This window comes from Neofelis nebulosa, chromosome 1 (genome assembly GCF_028018385.1).
Source record: "Neofelis nebulosa isolate mNeoNeb1 chromosome 1, mNeoNeb1.pri, whole genome shotgun sequence".
NCBI lineage: Eukaryota > Metazoa > Chordata > Mammalia > Carnivora > Felidae > Neofelis > Neofelis nebulosa.
The window spans coordinates 27,374,322-27,394,372 of NC_080782.1; the positions used below are offsets into that span (position 1 = coordinate 27,374,322).

At 45.8% G+C, this 20,051-nt stretch overlaps 2 protein-coding genes across 2 annotated transcripts in view; one reads left to right on the forward strand and one right to left on the reverse strand.

Moving 5' to 3' along the window:
• The window catches only part of ADAMTS12 (ADAM metallopeptidase with thrombospondin type 1 motif 12), a 344,768-nt gene that overhangs the window by 137,100 nt on the left and 187,617 nt on the right, over positions 1-20,051 (reverse strand). Inside the window, exons 4-5 of the mRNA XM_058716861.1 lie at positions 11,797-11,993; positions 10,781-10,864 (exon numbers count right to left, since the gene is read on the reverse strand). Of these exons, the coding sequence (XP_058572844.1) occupies positions 10,781-10,864; positions 11,797-11,993 (281 nt within the window). The remainder of the gene's footprint in view (positions 1-10,780; positions 10,865-11,796; positions 11,994-20,051) is intronic.
• Positions 2,573-5,614, forward strand: LOC131504503 (uncharacterized). The gene is given in 4 exon segments (XM_058716865.1): positions 2,573-3,602; positions 3,604-4,011; positions 4,055-4,278; positions 4,281-5,614. Coding segments are annotated over 4 exon segments (2,247 nt in total). The 5' UTR covers positions 2,573-2,625; the 3' UTR covers positions 4,919-5,614.

The following is a 20,051-nucleotide window of genomic DNA, read 5'->3' on the forward strand; positions in this document are numbered from 1 at the left end:
CGATGATGTCAGCACAGAAACAGGCAACAAACCTGTTGCATGGAAGTGAGCAGGTTGTGACTAGCTCTCCTCTCTCTCTCCTGTCCCCCGCACAGTCCTGTCTCCTTTTTTCACAGCAAGGTTATTGAGGCTCCCATTTCGGGGTTCATTATCAGTGTTCACAATGATGAGTCCTCATATGTAAAGTGCTAGTTTAAGTGTTCAAGCTACTAACCACGCAGGTCCCTCTACCTGGAATGTCCTTCCTCACTGGTTAACTCCTTCTCCTCCTCTACAACCCAGCTTAGCCTCCCCTATCTGGGGTGCTCTTTTACTCTTTCTTATACTCATGGCAATCTCAATTTGAAAATTTCTTATTTTGTGCTTTTGTTCATTAGACTCTAAGCCTCTGAGAATCAGAAAATGAGACTCATATTTGTATTTGTATCTTTAGAGGCCAACATAGCTTTTGACATACAGCTAATATACCACAACTCTCTTCTGATTCACAGATGGAGAAAAACAGGGTATGGAACAGTGATGTCACTTCACCTTTGCAGAATTACCTACTGGATGAATGCACAGTAAGACTAGAACTCAGGTCTTCCTGCTCAGAGGAGTCCCCTCCCAATAGCTCACATGCCTCTGGCTGCTTCCCTGATGTCAGGTAAGGCTGGAATCATTGTTTGTTGTGGTTGGGGCTGCTCATTAGTCAAAGATTTGAAGAATAGCTTGAGCCACTATCTGGGAATCACAAAAATGAGAATTGCACATTGCAACTCTTCAATGAGCCAGCAATTCTACTGTCAAATTATGAACCTTGTACTACTTGGAGATTCTATAAAAGCCTGAATGAGGAAGATACTTGACAAGCAAAAGGAAGAAAGCCATGGATTTTTTTGTAGCAAATCATTTGTGTCTCTGCTCTTGCAAAATGAGGACAGGAAGAAGAAAAATAATGTAATTGTGATGGAGTCAGAGAGCAGCCAATCAAATTCTTTCAAAGGGTTCTGTAAGGGTTGCTTTTAGGTAACCAACTTCAAACAATGAAACCATGAGTAAGGTAGAAGGGCCCACAGCGACCTCCAATTCCCTACCTGAATACAAACAGGCCCATTAGGCAACCCACCTCAAAATATCCATAAGCCCTGGATGACCAATGGGTCATTGGTAACCCATTGGTTACTTACCCCAGGACACAGATACCAAAAAAGGAAAATTACATATGTTCCCATACCTCCTTACCTTCTCCCTTAACTATAGCCCCCACCCCCCCCCCCCACCCCCACCACTGCCTTATGGCACAGAGTCTCTCCTTTGCTGTCCTGCCCACTGCTCCCTTGCAGTGTATTCAATAAACTTCTATCTCCTTTGTTCTGCCTTGTGAATTCTTTTGCTGCCTGCACCTCCAGCCTCCAGACTATGGGGTCACCCCACATCCAATCGGGAGACCTCCACAGACTCCAAGTGGCATTGTTTCCCAGGGACAGAGAGATGTGGAGCTGCAAGGGCCTGATCCATGGAAGCCACAATTTGAGGTCTGACTAGCACTACCAGTGGCACTGCTGAGGGGAAAGGTTTTCCCTTTCACATTCAGAAGAACCTTCTTCTTCTCTCTTTTTTTTTGTCTGAAAACCCTAAACTTCTACATATTCTGCAGCTAAGCATGCATATAGGCTAGACCATTACAAAATAGTGAAATTTTGTCTTCCAAAGTATCAAAGCATAATTTTTACAAAGTTAAAAATGTAATTCTCATACAAATATATAGTAAGCATGATAGGAATGTATTTAACTCATTAATAAGAAGATAGACAAGATGTCCATGTTATGGAAACTGGTCTGGATCACCTGAAAGGGCAGGCCTACGCCGGCCGACTCCATCTTGTTCTGTGTCCTTCACCTTGACCACACCTCCTCCCCTTGAGTAACCCCCCCTCGCCTGCCTGACAGGACTCGGACCCTTCCCCAGCCAATTGGCTGAGGCCATAGCCATTACCTCACCAACTGCCCCTAGGCCCCAATAAAACCTTTGTCCTTTTGAAACTCATTCTCTCTCCCTGGTATCTCACTGCTGCATCGGTGCAGGTAGGGGATTGAGCTCGAGCTAGCTCGAATAAAGGCTCTTTTGCTTTTATATTGGACTCGGCTCCCTGGTGGCATTTGGGGATCACGAATTCTGGGCATAACATTTGGGGGCTCGGCCCAGGATCCCCAAGACCCCCGAGGGACCCCCGACCCAGACAGCCTGACTGGCCATGGTTAGTGTCTGTCTGTTTGGTCTGTCTTTTCTGTGTGAGCTCATTTCTGGAATTCTGGTAGTGCCTGACGTGGTCTAAGTGGACGCACTGGAGGACCACGGGCCGGGAGTTTTGGAAGACGTTCCGATCCTCCCTTCTGGAGGGACGTGGAATCCCCTCAAAGGTCTGAGATGAGGCGGGTCGCTCCCGCTGGTCGGTGTGAGGCCGTCGTCTTTGGAGGGACGTGGAATCCCCTCATTGGTTTTGGAGGGACGTGGAATCCCCTCAAATGTCTAAGCTAGCTCTCAGTTTTGCTTCCATGGAGTTGGAAGACTTTCTAGGGGCTTTCTGTTTGTCTGTTTTTGTGTTTCTCTGTTTTGGTCTGTGGACTTACTGGACGGACGTTATGGGACAGACTCAGACTACTCCTCTAAGTATTATGATTGATCACTTTAAGGATGTGAGGGGAAGAGCTAACAACCTCAGTGTGGAAGTCCGAAAGGGTCGGTTGCAGTTTTTTTGTTCTAGCAACTGGCCAACTTTCAATGTCGGATGGTCACCAGAGGGGACCTTCGACCTCCCTACCATCCACCGAGTCAGGAGTATCATCTCTCGGCCTAAGACAGGCCATCTTGATCAGCTCCCTTACGTTATCACTTGGCAGGACCTTGTAGAAGACCCACCCTCTTGGCTTAAGCCCTTCCTAGCCTCGCTCCCTCCGGAGCCAAAACCCATTCTTGCTTTGCAGGGGACAAAGAAGAGGAAAAGTCTTACCCAGCCTTCAGCACCCCTCTACCCTGTCCTACAGGGGGGTACTGAAGAATTAATTTTTCCTCCCCCGTATAACCCCCCTAGGATGCTGGAGGAACACCATCCTCCCCCTCTGGGGGAGGCAGACACTGTTCCAAGAGCGGGAGGCGGAAATGCTCCAGTGGGAAGCCCGCCCTTTACCAGACAAAGGGCTCAGAGGGAGCAATCCGCCTCCGCCGCCGACTCCACTATTCTGCCCCTGCGAGCCACCGGACCCCCAGATGCGGAGGGGAATCAGCCCCATCACTATTGGCCTTTCGCCACTAGTGACCTCTACAATTGGAAAGCTCAGAATCTTAAGTTTTCCGAGAAACCGGCAGGGCTTATTGATTTATTAGACTCTGTTCTTTTTACCCATCAGCCCACGTGGGACGATTGCCAGCAGCTTTTGCAGGTCCTGTTCACGACTGAAGAAAGAGAAAGAATCCTCAATGAGGCCCGAAAACTAGTTCCGGGCGCAGACAGGAATCCCACCACCAACCAGGCTCAGATAGATGCCTCCTTCCCCTTAACTCGGCCCCAGTGGGATTTCAACACGGCAGAAGGTAAGGAGAGGCTCCGGGTCTACCGCCAGAGGTCTCCGAATGGCTGCTAGAAAGCCAACCAATTTGGCCAAGGTAGGAAATGTACAACAGGGAAAAGATGAATCTCTGGCTGCCTTTTTAGAATGGATCATGGAGGCATTCCGTACCTATACCCCCATGGATCCAGAGGCTCCGGAAAGCAAGGCAGCTGTTATCATGGCCTTTGTAAACCAATCGGCCATAGACATTAGGAGAAAATTACAGAAAATAGATAGACTAGGAGAAAAAAGTCTGCAGGACTTACTGGTGGTAGCCAAAAAGGTATATAATAACTGGGAGCCTCCTGAGGACAAGCAGGCTCGCGCCATGGCGACTGCCAGCAGTAAGCAGACTCGAGACCTGGCCAGAATACTACTAGCTACCACTGCTGACTTCCCCGAGGAACGAGACCGCCTCCGGTCTCCGGAGATGCTGTCTCCAGCAGCTGGCAAACGACGCAAGAAAAGGTAAAGGAACCACCAAGGGGGGGAAGCAGAGGCTGCAGAAGGATCAGTGCGCATACTGCAAGGAGATAGGGCATTGGGCCCGAGATTGTTCAAAAAGGGCCGGCGGGAAGGGAAGCAAGACTGATCGAGTAAAAGTCCTAGAGCTAGATGAACTAAGTGATTAGGGGAGTCGGGGTTCGGACCCTCTCCCCAAACCCAGGGTAACTCTTAAAGTGGAGGGGACCCTGTTGACTTCCTTGTCGACACCGGAGCACAACATTCGGTCCTCCGCACCCCACAAGGAAAACTAGCTAGGAAGAAGTCCTGGGTACAAGGGGCAACTGGTATGAGCCAGTATTCATGGACTACCCGAAGAACAGTAGATTTGGGAATGGGTCGGGTATCCCACTCCTTTATGGTAATACCAGAATGCCCCTATCCGCTGTTAGGACGGGACTTACTGACCAAGACTGGAGCTCAGATAACTTTCAGACAAGGAGGGCCTCAGGTCACCGATGGCAAGGGCCACCCCATCCAGGTCCTGACCATGAAACTGGAGGATGAATACCTCCTCCACCAGGAGGCGCTCCCGAGAGAGAATAATATAGACAGATGGCTACAAGAATTCCCCTCGGTTTGGGCAGAGACCGGGGGGGGGGGGGGGGGGGGGGATGGGACTTGCCACTCACAGGACCCCAGTCCTGGTAGAGCTCAAGCCAGGAGAGAGTCCGGTAAGGATCAAACAATACTCCATGTCTCAGGAGGCCTGGAAGGGGATCCAGCCACACATCCGGAGACTACGAAGCCTAGGGGTACTAGTTCCTTGCCAGTCTGCCTGGAACACCCCCTTACTGCCGGTCAAAAAGCCTCACACAAATGACTACCGACCAGTACAAGACCACCGGGAAGTAAATAAGAGGGTCGCGGACATACACCCAACTGTTCCCAACCCATATACTCTCTTGAGCTCCTTGGCGCCCTCCAGGGTCTGGTATACTGTACTAGATTTAAAGGACGCCTTCTTCAGTCTGCCGCTGGCACCCCAGAGCCAACCCTTGTTCGCCTTTGGGTGGCATGATCCGGAGGAGGGCTACAGTGGGCAACTCACCTGGACACGGCTACCTCAGGGATTCAAAAATTCACCCACCATCTTCGACGAGGCACTACACAAGGACCTGGGTGAGTACAGAAGGGAGCACCCTGGCCTTACCCTTCTACAGTATGTAGATGATATCCTGATTGCTGCCGACACGGCCAAAGATTGTGAGTGAGGGACCCAGGACCTGCTGGCTACCCTGGGGGCCTTAGGGTACCGGGCATCCTCGAAGAAGGCTCAGATATGCAGGGAGAGGGTAAGTTACCTGAGATATATCCTGGAGGGTGGACAGCGGCGGTTATCAGATGCCAGAAAAGAAACTGTCCTAAAGATCCCTACTCCCACCTCCCGAAGAGAAGTGAGGGAATTCCTAGGATCAGCCGGCTACTGCCACCTCTGGGTTCCAGGTTTTGCTGAGATCACCAGGCCCCTATATGAAGCTACCAAAGAGGGGAAAACATTTAAATGGGCTGAAAAAGAAGAAACTGACTTTAATCAGTTAAAAAAGGCCCTCCTAAGTGCCCCAGCCCTGGGCCTACCAGACATTACGAAGCCCTTCCACCTCTTTGTAGATGAACATAAGGGAATAGCAAAAGGGGTTCTAACTCAAGCCTTAGGCCCCTGGAACCGCCCAGTGGCTTACCTGTCTAAGAAACTAGACCTAGTGGCTGCCAGCTGGCCGCCATGCCTAAGAATTATTGCGGCGACAGCACTCCTCGTCAAGGATGCAGACAAACTGACCCTAGGACAGGAGATCTGGATCATGACCCCACACGCCATTGAAAGGGTCTTGAAACAGCTCCGGATAGATGGATGAGCAATACACGTATGACTCATTACCAGAGCCTCCTACTCAACCCTCCACGAGTGCGGTTCCACCCCAGTGCAGCCCTCAATCCTGCAATCCTGCTGCCCAACCCTGACCTAGGTGCTCCACTACATGACTGTGCGGGAATCCTGGAACAAGTACAAGGATTCCAGACGGACCTGACCGACCGGCCCCTCCCCGATGCCGAGGCTACTTGGTTCACTGATGGCAGCAGCTTTGTGCGAGACGGACACAGGTATGCGGGTGCAGCGGTGGTCACTGAAACGGACACTGTATGGGCAGAGGCTCTACCCTCCGGAACATCAGCCCAGCGAGCAGAGCTCATAGCCCTCACCAAGGCGCTGATGCTAGGAGCTGGAAAACGGCTTAACATCTACACAGACAGCCGTTATGCATTTGCCACAGCTCATATTCATGGGGCAATTTATCAGGAGAGGGGGTTACTGACGGCAGAAGGACAGACTATAAAAAATAAGCAGGAGATATTTAACCTGCTTACGGCCTTATGGCTTCCTGCCAAGCTAGCCACTATCCACTGCCAAGGGCACCAAAAAGCTGATAACCCAGTAGCTAGAGGTAATCGAAAGGCTGACAAGGCAGCAGATCAAGAAACTCCCCAAGGCCCAGGAGATAAAGGGATGGTGGTATACACCTAACAAGGAGCTCGTGCTGCCAGACCAGCTCAGAGTCTCAATATTAGAGCACATGCATCGGTCTACTCACATGGGGGCCCAAAAATTAAAAGACTTAATCCGACATGCCGGAATCAAGTTTCACCAACAGGACACCAAAATAGAGCAAGTTGTATCTGCCTGCAAGACCTGCCAACTTACCAACGCGAGAGCCACATCAAATAAAAAAGGAACCAGGCTCAGAGGCACCAGACCGGGAGCCCAGTGGGAAGTCGACTTCACTGAAGTCAAACCAGGAAAGTATGGTTTTAAATATCTTTTAGTATTTATAGACACCTTCTCTGGCTGGGTGGAGGCATACCCAACCAAGCATGAAACGGCTCAGACGGTGGCTAAGAAGCTACTAGAAGGCATCTTACCCAGGTATGGTTTTCCTGCCATGGTAGGATCAGACAATGGACCAGCTTTTATCTCGCAGGTAACACAGTCAGTAGCCAAGGCGGTGGGGGCAAACTGGAAATTACATTGTGCTTATAGGCCCCAGAGCTCAGGACAGGTAGAAAGAATGAATAGAACCCTAAAAGAGACTCTTACCAAATTAACCATGGAGACTGGCGGGGACTGGGTGACTCTCCTACCGTACGCCCTTTACCGGGTTAGAAACACTCCTTACACTCTGAGTTTTACTCTCTACGAGATCATGTTTGGCAGGCCACCCCCTGTTTTTCCCAGCTTTCGAGCTGAACTTATTGCTGAGTTTAAAGATCAAGAACTTTTTCTTTCCTTGAGCGGGCTCCAGAGGGCGCACGAGGACATTTGGCCGCGCCTCCGTGCCATCTATGGGGCTGGCCTAATCCCGACACCTCATCAGTACAGGCCGGGAGACTGGGTCTACGTCAAGAGGCACCACCGAGAGACTCTCAAGCCGCACTGGAAGGGACCCTACATCGTGGTGTTGACAACCCCCACCGCTCTCAAGGTAGACGGCATCGCGACCTGGGTCCATCACACCCACGCTCGGCCAGCGGACCCCTCCTCGATCCAGAAGGACTTTGTCACGTGATGGGCCATCAGTCGGGACCAACACAACCCGCTCAAGCTTAAGCTACAGCACATTCGACCCACCTAATATTGGTAACTCTGTTAACTCTGCTTGTCATTGCTCACGCTGCCGGGAGTCCCCACTCCCCCCAAAACATCACCTGGCAGATCATAGACACCAGCTTGGGGACAATACTTAATCAGACATCCCAGAGCCACCCCAGGGACACTTGGTTCCCAGAATTTGTGTAAACCTCCAAACCCTGTTCCCCTTGTCACCATAAATGCAGCCGGTCCCATGATTGGGTCCCTAAGCTACATGACAAGGGGGGAATGAAAGGGCGGGCCTACGCCGGCCGACTCCATCTTGTTCTGTGTCCTTCACCTTGACCACACCTCCTCCCCTTGAGTAAACCCCCCCCCCTCGCCTGCCTGACAGGACTCGGACCCTTCCCCAGCCAATTGGCTGAGGCCATAGCCATTACCTCACCAACTGCCCCTAGGCCCCAATAAAACCTTTGTCCTTTTGAAACTCTCTCTCTCTCCCTGGTATCTCACTGCTGTGTCGGTGCAGGTAGGGGATTGAGCTCGAGCTAGCTCGAATAAAGGCTCTTTTGCTTTTACATCAGACTCGGTTCCCTGGCGGTATTTGGGGATCACAAATTCTGGGCATAACACACCCGGCAGAAGAACCTAGCGGCACTCGGAGATCTTGGAAGGAAGGTTTATTTTACACCGGTGGGCCCAGAGGAGATCAATCTCCAGAGATCTGAGCCCAGAGCATCAACAGAGGGGACAATTTATAGTCTGTGACTTCTGTATCCCTCATTAGTAGTAATTTGGCACCTGTGGCAAGCAGGGTAGGAAGGAAATCCCAGAAGGGGTGTCTTCTGACAAGGACTGGAATTCCCTTATCAGTCCTGTCGGCCATCTTATAACAGATTTTTCCCTAACATCCAAGCTAGTTCAAAGGCAGATATAGGAAAGTGATGTCACTATAGTTGGTGAAACTATAAAGAAAGAATGCTGGAATACGATTGCTAAATTAGATACAAAATCAGTTAATGTTCCAGAGATCCATAAAACCACAACTTTCAGAATTCTCTTCTCTGCTCGACACAAATTATCCTCATCTCTACCAGGCAAGAACCATTTGTACCCTGTCAGTTAATACTTAACTTTACTGTCTGGGCCCTAATCAATAGTAAATAATAATCAAGGTTACAGTCTCATAGAATCAGATAGGTCATGTTAGAGTTGAAAGGATACATTGCTTTTGTTTTGCTTGGTTTCTAATCACTGGATGAATTTTCATAACAAAATGTTCACAGGAAGGAAAATAATACATCCATCAATATTCTGAGATACCCAAAGTATGCTTGAGTGATTAGGAAACTGGGGCATGGTAGGGGAGAGAGAAAGGAAAATGGATCCAGGCTCCAGATACTATTGTTTTTTAAATCTTCTGATTGTGGAGGCCAGAAAACCATAAATCTTGCCTTGAGCATTTTGATCTCAGGTCTCTTGCTGAGGGAGAGTTGAATGATGCCATTCTTCACATATTCAGCTGCTGGGTAAGGTCTATAGATTGCAAAGACATTCCATCAAGTTGGTTGGTTCATTAACTCATTAAGTTTCACTTCATTCATTTGTTTGTTAGGTGCTGGGATATAGCTAATAATAATAAAGAAGGGATTCACATTCTGATGGTGGCTAAGATAAACAAGAAAAGAGTAAACAAAGACACAGAATATTAATGAATTGAGAGAGCAGTATCAATAAAGGAGTAAACTTCATTATGTGATGGAGAAGACCAAGCAAGGTTGAGTAGATTGGCCACTGAGACTTCTCTGGAGAGAGGCAGCAAGTAAACAGAGGTCTGACAGGTAAGAAGTTCCAGCCATCAGTAGGGTGAAGGAAGGGGTATTTCAGGCATTGGGTAACATAAGCACACAAGCCATGAGGCTGAAGAGGGCCTTGTGTGTTCTAGAACCTATCTGGATGTTCAAGTCCAGGGTGTTCAAGGGTGGGAAACAAGGCAGAGAGTGACATACGGAAAGACGAGTGGATGGAGGCATGATGATCATGAAAATCTCTGCAGGACATGGCAGAATTTTTTTATTTTGTTCTAAAAACAACAGAAAGCTATTTAACAGTTCTGTGCAGTGGAGCAACACAAATTTGCATTTAAGATTATCATTCTAACTGCTACATAGAGAATGGATTATGGAGGGCAAGTCTTAAAATAGGAAGACCACTTGGGAGTTCACTGAATAAGAACCAATAAGACCTAAAGCAACATAATGACTGTAGAAATGATGAACAGTGGGTGACTTTGAGATGTATTTTGAAGGTAGTCTTGTGGGCCTTGCTGTTGAATGTAGAAGAGAAGAAAAGCAGGATTCAAGACTCCTAGGCTTATGCTATGGTACAGTAGCAAAATTTACTCAAATGGGTAACACAGAGGGTTGGAGAATGGGGTCAGGCGGAGGCAGAACTGAGACGATGGGGGCAGAGAGGAATCTAGAATTCCATTGCAGACTTACTAAGTTTGCCAGGACTATGGCCTATCCAGGGTGAGATGGCAAGGAGGCAACTGGATGTGAGTCTGGAGCTCAAGTAAAAGGTCTCAGTTTGAAGTATCAGTTGAGAGTCTCAGCATGTAGAAGACATGTAAATCTCTGAGAACAGATGACATTTCCAAGGGGAAACATGCAGAGAGACAAGACAGTCCAGAGTTGAGGGACAAGAATTAATTATGCAAGAGGTAAATAAACAGTATAAAGAGTTCAACATTTCCATGTTGCTCCCAACTTTTATTGAAACCATGCAACCATTTCAAGATTTAGTCTCTTTCACTGTGGAACACTCTTAGTCACTGCTGCAAACCTGATTTGTGTGTTACTAGATGAAATGACCATCAGATGAGTCCAATGACATATACCTCAGAAACATTCTCCATCTCCCACTCGACAGCACCAAATTCCCAAGAAAATAATACAGAAATATTATTTTCTTTCTTACTGGGCTTCTAAACACCCTTTGGTGTCCCGTTTCTCATCTCTCAAGAGCTCTCCTGAAAAAAGATGTAGGGAGGGTAAGGGTAAGGATGCAGGACAGTAGAGTGGAGAAGCTATTCCTTACCTCTTCTTCTTCAAGTAGAATGAGCCGAACCACAACAATGTGAATTGCATTGCCAATACTTGGGTTATGGAACAACCCAGTGACCTAGAGTCAGAAATGGAAAACCATTAGCTCACATGCATAGATAAATACCAGAGTAGGGGGGGAAATAGCACTGTGATGCTCTTGAAATAAATGTTATTTTATAGCTTAGGAATTTTGGGGGGAGTGCAACAAAGAGTGAGAAATGCCCCCTGGCCCAATCCACACTATGATACTTAACAGCAACCTTTCCAAGGTGACTGACTAGCTGCGTGCTTAAGGGACTGGTGCCTTTCTTCCCTTTGACCCTTTCCCTGATCCATAGTCTTTCTCTCTTGTATTATCAGTTCATTAGTCAAATACCTTTTCCCGTCTCCATAAGACTAGCACTCTCTCTAACACTCTCTCTGGGAAGGCAGAAACACCAAGGATACAAAAGGGAAGTCTGGAATTAGGGGGGTCATTAACTTTATTCCAATTCTAATTCTAACTACCTTGAGGAAAGCATGTTCTAATTCTTTGCCTCAGTTTACTTATCTGTGTGCTAACATAAATTGATGAGATAAAAGTCACACTAAAAGGATTGAGTCACTTGAGCAATACCCAGTAGAAAATATATGACAAATCCCAAATTTCCCTAGGATACACACCTTTAAGAGACAGAATAATTAGCCCTGAATTTCCATCCTTCCTCACTTAGGCAGGGAATAGATTCATATATCTGTATCTATCTATATGTATATATATATATATATATATATATATATATATATATATATATATATACATATACATATATATGTATATCTATATCTATATCTATACCTATATCTATATCTATATCTATATCTATATCTATATCTATATCTATATAGATAGATATAGATACAGATATATGGAAAGAACAAAAAAGGTATCTCTTATTTTTGGAGGGTAGAGCATATCTAATGACACTGTTCGCCAGCTGCCTCTCCCCACTCCAGGGTCTGACATACCATGTTCATGATGGTGAGGATATAGGACTCCACATTGTCACTCCCATGATACTCAATCATCTTCGTGTCAGCCACCACCAGTGTCTCCACCCATCGCTCTTTACTGATGGAACGCCGAGACAGGCCTCTGCTGGGCCAGTGGTTCCTCTCCCACTTTTCTCGCTGTTGCTCTAGTGTCTGGGAGGTGGCAAGACTGTCTAAACATGAAGGAGAAGACAGTGGGCTAACTCTATGTATTCTCATATACTACTCACTTCTGCTTGTCAAGATGCAAGGCCATAAGTTTAACTTCTGTTTAACATTGTAGGAATGCAAGGTTCTTATATACATGACTGAAATGGAAGAAGAGATCAATTTAAATGATTATGACCAAGATAACTGGAATTTGCATCTTTTTCTTAAAGTTTATTTATTTTGAGAGAAAGAGAGACATCAGCAAGAGAGGAGCAGAGAGAGAGGGACAGAGGATCAGAAGTGGGCTCTGTACTGACAGCAGAGAGCCCAACGCGGGGCTAAGACTCACAAATTGCCAAGATCATGACCTCAGCCAAAGTTGGATGCTTAAATGATTGAGCCACCCAGGTACCCCTGAAACTTGCATCTTATAGAGAGGTTCAAAGGTACTTCTCTGAAATAATTATTACCTATTTCATTAAATAGACTCCTCACTATTAAAAAGATGTTATAATAAAAAATAAGAACTTTTTCTTCTTCTCTTCCTCCTCTAAATATTTCAGTGCCTACTATGTGCAAGGCAGTGTCCTGGGTTTTAAAGCACCAAGTTGTTTATCCTCATGAAGGTTTGAGGGACGTGCTTCTATCTTTGTTTCGCAAATGTGGGAATTAATGTTCAAAATGACTGGTTCAATAATTTCCCCGAAGTCACATAGTCTATAAAATCTGGAAGATCCAGGGTTTTCTATGCCCTAAAATCATGTACGTTTCATATATACCACACTGTCTCCCGCAGAGTAAACATGCATACAACCGGAGAACATGAAAGCTGGAAAAGCTGTATAAACTTCAAGAAGGTATAAAGATAGAGTTGATTACCCTGGTTTGCTATGTAGCCCTTCTGGGTTCCTCAGTTTCACTATCTGTGTGAAGTTAGAACATACCCAGTAATATTCACCAAAAAAATGTGACATAATTGTAGGTCCAAATAATTTCAAATTCACTTCTTGTCAGCTTTACTTGAAAATAATAAAGCTGTACTAGGTATAGCACTTTTGGAAAATAACCCAGGATTGTGTTAGCCTTGAAGGGAAGTCTTGTGAAGATTTGCGAACAAGGAGATGGTTGACCTCTCATCTGCCTGTGGTAGAACAAGTTTCTATTTTCCTTCTCCACCTACTTTGCACGGATGAGTATGTCTTCCCTAAGAAACCTCTAGAGATGTTATCAATGGGTTCTGACCCTGCATCCTTACCTACCCCCCTGTCTGTCACCCTCTTTTTGAGGATGGGAACATTTCAAACTATGTTTCCAAATCTCTCTGTACAAGCCAAGGAGCAAGCCATACTCGAGTCCACGTGGGATCTGTGTTCTAGAAGGGGCGTTAGCAGACCAGGCCAAGTAGAGGAATCCTATCAATCCAGTTAGGTGTGATCTCCTTCTCTCAATCCCTCTTGTCCTTGCCATGTGGGGTGGGGGATCTCCTCCAAGCTGCAAGGATGACCAGTGCTCTCCATGACCTTATATATCTGGGCGAGCAGCTATAAGCATCTTCACCCAGTGCCCTAACAAAGCCTGTAGCCCTTGGTGCCCCCTCATCACTTGGTCCTGTAGGCTCATCACCCACCCCCTCAGTGGGGGTCCTCTTGCAGAGGCTTCTGCTGGCATGAAGTGTGCATTGTGCAGCCCAGTCATTAAAGCAGGACCCCTTGCTCCAGGCTGTGGCTATGGACACCCCTCCTCTCAGGCCGCAGGTACCTAAGGTTAGGACCTGGCAGGAGGCTGCCACCCATAAGACGCTGGTAGGATAAAGGTGACTTCTCTGCTTCTCCCAGTCCTTGCTTTTCTTGTGTCTCTGCCTTTACTCCCCCTCCTCCACCTTTTATCTCCTCAGTGTTGAGCAAAAGAGTTTAAAGGGGAAAAAAAAGATACCTTTAAAGCCCATGAAGTTATTTTCAATTTTTCCAGCAAATAGTCTGGTGAGTTCTCAGTAAACGGGCATGTAGAAAGAAACGTGGAAATGAGAGATGCAGGCTGGTAAAGACGTGTATCGATTTAACGTTTTCAACAAGACCTACACTGAGCACTTGCTGAAGGCCAGATCCTGCGCCAATGAAAATGTCTTCAGGTTTCACGTATTCCCCAAGGAGAGAGATATCTGTACTCATAAACAGTGCCAGAAGCTTTGCAGAAGTGGTAGTGGTGGGATTCCACCTGGACCCTGAAGGAACCAAGCTGGGAGAGGATCGTATACACCCAGGCCGACTCTGTCCTCATGAAGTCATCCCAGACTTAACAGAAAAATTGCTTCTGCTCAAGAATTTCAGACTGTACAAGAAGCCAGCCGTACACACTTCTCTTCAAGGCCTGGTGACAAAGCCAGACAGTTCTGTAGTGGCAGGTGAGGTGCCAACAATTCTGGGAGGCTCCTGACCTTGCCACCACCCCCACACACACATACTTAGTCAGCTCAGGATGCAATAACAAAATACCAGGGCTTGAAGGACAGAAATGTGTCTTCTTCCAGTCCCGGAAACTGGAAGTCCAAGATCAGGATGCCGGCAAGGGCAGGGTCTGGTGAGAGCTCTCTTTCTGGCTTGCAGATGGCTACCTTCCCACTATCTGCTGACATGGTTTTTCCTCAGTGTGTGCGTGTGGACAGATTTTGTCTTCTTATCAGGCCACCAATCGTGTTGAACTAGGACCCCACCCTTATGACTCCATTTAACCTTAGTAACCTCCTAAAAACCCTGTGTCTGAATACAGTCACACCGGGTGGGGGGGTAGGGGATTAGGGCTTCAACATGGGAAATTTGGGAGGACACAATTCCGTCCATACCCCACACATACTTTGTTCAGAGGTCTCTCTTTTGGGCAGGACTCTAACTGAGAACTTCCACAGTGCTGTAGCTTCCTGCTCCTCGAGGGGTTTTCCAATGTTTTTCTTCTGACAAAATTCTTTAATAAAACTTACAAAAATGAATATTTAAGAATTCTCTTACCTCGCATTGTGTTCCTTTTCCACCCCCAAAGAAAATACAAAATTATCAACACCCACACACATATACCCTCCAAACTATAGTGACATTCTCTACACAGGACTACATTAGAGTTTAAATTGGTGAAAAATCAAGAAAATTCCAAGAAGTGATTGCAGGGATGATTTTTTTTTCTTCAAAAAACAGCTGACAGAAAGTAAAGCAATTTAAGTAAAATTATTTTCCAAGGTTGTCAGAGGTTCTTGAAGTTCACATTTCAACTACAAGAAGAGAAGCTCGCATCAGAGCCTGGCCTTGCTGGCTTTGCAAAGGGCCAGAAGGGCATCTCCTTTCACTTTATGACCAGTGCCTAATACCATGCCTGGCAAACAGTGGCGCTCAATAAATGTTTGATGTATGGGTGAAGGAAAAACTGAAGATGATCAGAAACAACTTATGAATCACAAATACTGAAGAATTGCAAGAGTTGTCTACTTTTCCCTATTGGATGGTTTGTGTCAATTAAAGAATGTTCCACACTGAGACTGTGAAGTGTCTGTTTGAAGGGGAGAAATCTAGCCAAGTGGGCAGTTTGGGGAAGGACAATATCCAGTCTTGACCCAGGACTGACTTTCCCAAACCAGAAGCCAAGGAAATGCAGGTATCTGTAGTGTCTGCTGAGGGGTGCAGGACACCCTGTGCACTAACAGAACAGAGGGCCTAGAGATCTCTGGGGAATACAAATAACTGACTTCTTTTTCCCTTCCCCAAACCCCAAGTGCTTTAGGCAGCTCTTCACAAAGCTCTGTCTCATTTAGAGCTTTCTTGGATAGCAGAGCCCATCTGTCAGACTCAGGGTCGCCAGGACATCTGCAGGTAGGTTGAACCATGGCTTGAGCAAGTTGCATGGAGAAGACTCAAGTTTTCCCAGGGAGCAATGAAAGTGAACACAGTGGAAGACTCAGAAAATTATAAAGTTTCTTGGACTCTAGGGGATGTTTTTTTTAGCATGCCAGGAGCTTCTAGCATGGGCAATAAAGCCACCTCTTCCACTGAAGGACTTGCTCAAGGCTCTGTCTCCTATCCTGACTCAGCTCTTCCCTCACCTCAATTCTCTTCTGCTGCCCTATGCACAGATTTTTCATAGAGAAGGAGGATTTCTCCCTGGCATGAAGGATTACTTACCACTGACTGGAAACTGGATGTTAACTGCACCAACTGACAGATTTGAGGCCCAGCTTCCCCCAAGAAGATTCTCTCAAGTTAATCTTCTCCAGGCCACACCCTATAGCTTCTAGACGCCCATCTTCCTGCCATCAGCACGAGTGAGGTTCCTGAAGCACAACGACTCAGCAACAACACAAACACGGGCAGCCACCTCTGATGAAATGCCTAACAAGAGCCTGGTCTGTGATAAACACTTTTTTATTTGATAATTTACTAGTTAGTTCTCAATAACCATATGAGATAATTCTTATTATTGCTATTTTAAAATAAGAAACATGAGATTCAGAGAAGTTATAAAATTTGTTCAAAGTCATATGGCTAATAAGCAGCAGACCAGCATTTTAGATGAGTCGGTCTGAATCTCATTCAGATTGGTGCTGTGGGGATAGAGGTAGTGTTCCTGGGAAACCCCTGCCTGGAAACTGCAATGTGCGGAGTAGAAAGGGTTAGCTCAAAACAATCATCTTAGCAGAAAAGCTGGATCAGGCACCAGCTGGCCCCAAGCTCCAAGTCCCTACTAGTTCCAAGCAACGCTTGAAGGAAATTTGTCTAGGAGAAGCTCAATAGGTAATACGTGATCTTTTGAAACTGGCTTTCTGGAGACAATGTCTCACTTCTCTTGTATAATCCAGACACATGCTACTTAGAGAAGATGTCTTGGATCCAGAGTTGATGGTTAGAGAAATGACACCAGGAAAAAAGAGGAACATCTTAAGTCTGATAGGACCTAGAAAGCTTTGGTTCAGGTCCACCATTGACAATTGTTTCACTCCCCATCCCTATGAGCTTGGCCAAAACCACTTCTGCATTGAGCCACTTGTAAGCCACATGACCTTGGGCAGGTGTTCTCATCACCACCCCTACCCCACAGCCATGTAATGAGGAAACTGAACTGAACTCCTACATTAAAAATGTATCTTATGGGTATCTGTCTGGCTCAATCCATTGAGCATGCAACTCTTGATCTTGGGGTTGTGAGTTTAAGCTCCATGTTGAGTGTAGAAAGATTACTTAAAAAATAAAAAAATAAAAATGTATTTTAGTAATGAAGCCCTTTCTTCAAACCAAAATTATGCAAAAAGCAAGGAAAAGAAACAATCCCAAAGCAGATGTGGCAGATGGTACAGAGAGGGACTCCACATGGCAGAGCTTTAAACCACCAGAAGACACCATATCTAAGGGTCTTTTCAGCCTGGTGTTGTTTCAGTTGAACAAACACACCTTCCACTGCCCACACAAGTCAGCATTTTGCTGCTATCACACATTTGCAACCAGATCCCCTTCCTGGCAGAACACTGCTGCCTTTCCCAACAGAGCTGAACATCAGTATTGGAGCTCATATCCATTAGCAACAATAGTTGAGCTGCCAAAGGTGTCCATCTCTCTGGGCCAGCTTCGGGTAGATTTGAAATGTACCAGCCAGGGAGCTCATTTTCATTAAAAAGAAGTATATCTTACTCACTGTGAACCAAAACTATTTTTGTCCTTAGGTAAGAGACTTCTCAAAACTGGCCACTGTTAAAGTGAAGACATATGTCTTTAGAGATAAACAAGTGAAGAAACAGGAGTCTAAGTGTTAGTAACGAGTAGATGTCAAAAGCAAGTATTTCCCAGGGTTAGGGCTGTGGACCAAAGTATCAGTATGCGAAAAAATGAAAAACTATATATGCTCCCCACAGGCTGACTGGTCCTGGCTGATAACACCCTCACTTCATTGAGAACATGTCAAAAAGGTGGGAGAAAATGAGAAATCATTTTTGAGATGAGAAATCTCCCAAAATGATAAAACAATTAAATCAAGTACAGGTAAAAGGGAAGCTTTTAAATCTCTCCTGAGAGCCAATATCAGAATCAGAATTTATAAAACAATATGATCCATTATTATCTTACTTTAAATTGTCAATTTCGTTCATTGCTAACACACGATGACAAGCAATTCCACTGAATTGAGATCTAATCCCACATGCTTTCTTTCCCTTCCTCATCTTCTGGCAAAAATGTGCTGATGAATTTCTCATAATGAAGACAAATGTGGAAGAGGCAGATAGGGGCAGAAGGAAGACCAAAAAACTCCCAAACTTAAGTAATCAACCAAGTAGGATAATGAGTCCCAGCAAGCTGAAACACTGGTAGAACTCTAATGACACACTTTCCTTAGCTTAGTAACTGAGGGACTTCCACACTTCCTCCAAGGCACTGTGAAAGGCTTCTTATACACAGCCTCTACATCCTCAGTGGTGAGCTCTCCATTTCTGAAGGTGTTCAGAAAGAGTTTATTCCTGCACAGTTACATTTTCATGTATAATGTAGAATCCACCGGCTTATAAATAACTAGCTATATGGTAATACAAGCAGGGAATTTAGTACACTGTTTCCCAAGCTTTCTTGACCTTGGGACCTGTTGCTTTCAGAGCTCTCATCAATACGTAGTGTTCCATGGCACATCACTTAGGAAATACAGCTTTTAAGGATTACTGGCTCAGGAAGGAAATCAGATTAAATGACTGCTAAAGCTTTTTCAGATTATAAGGACCTGTCATTCTAAGATGATCTGTATGGAGATGAAGGGGAAAAACATGTCTTTTCCAGGAGCTACAGAGTGGGAATGGAAACCTAGGGTACCTGTTTCTTCAAGTACCTTATGCTTTCTTCCTAGGGTTCTCCTTGGTCTTAATGAAGGTTTATATCTTGATGGATCAGAAAGACCTATTACTTAAGTAGAAAGACTGAGAAAATGGGAGAGGCAGGAGAGGAGCCTCTTGAAGAATGGAGTTCTTTCATCTGTGGGGAGATGGGTGATGGACCAGTATGGGGCATCTTACCAATTACCTAGGGCTGATCCTAAGCTTCAGCAAGACCTTCCAAGAAAAGGCTCACTCTGAAACTCCAGGTCTACCTATTCTGGCAGTACTTTTAAAGATTATCAAATGCTACAAACATAGTACATGTTCATTAAATATGATGCCAACGGCTTAACAGGATTTTCTTAATGCTCACAGGGACTTCTAGCCAACTGTTGTCACAAGAAGGAAAAATGAATCAGTCCTATCCAGATGGGTCTAGGCCATTCTAAGGTGGTGGGCCACCTAAGGTGGAGACCCTCTCAGCTCAGTGTCCCTTTCTCATCTGCCTAGGTTCCTGTCCAGTTGTTTATATCAAATCCCCAAAACTATCATACAAAATACTGAACATGCATAAGGCAATTTGTGCCTGCCTTCATGATGACTGTGTCAGGCCACCAGTTGTCCCAATATTTGCTTTTCCTCTTTGATTTTTTGCTGGGCACACGCCCTCCTAGAATACAATAATGCAGCATCCCTTGCAACTAAATTCTGACCAGTGGGACCCAAGGGAAAGCACCACGTCTACCTTACAGAACTTAAAAGGAAGACCCAGGAACTTCTTTTCTACTTCTTCCTTCCTGGCCCTGAGTGTGGATGGACAAGAAAGTGGAAGCCAGACCTCACAGAAGATAGAACAAGAGAGAAGACAGGCAACAGAAAGAGTCTGAGCTCCTGATGATGGTGCACTGCACCAACCTTGCACATTTTATCTCCAAATTTCACTTATGTGAGAGAGAAATAAAAGTTTACTTTTCAACTAGAATGGAAGAGGGCTGTTTTGTCTGTTTTGTTCACTCTTCTGTCTAGACTAGTTCTGTGCACGCAATAGCAATATCTCAAATAAATACATCTTCTTTGGGGTTTTCTGTCACACATAAACATATAATCCTGAAGGATATGATGACTTAACCACCCTCTCCATGTCTGTAAGTGCTATCTCTTCTTATCCATAACCCTGAGGGGGTGGGCTGCTTTCCTCTCCAAGTGGTAGCATTTGATCCGTCTCCTCAGATGGGTAAGTTGATTGAGTGTA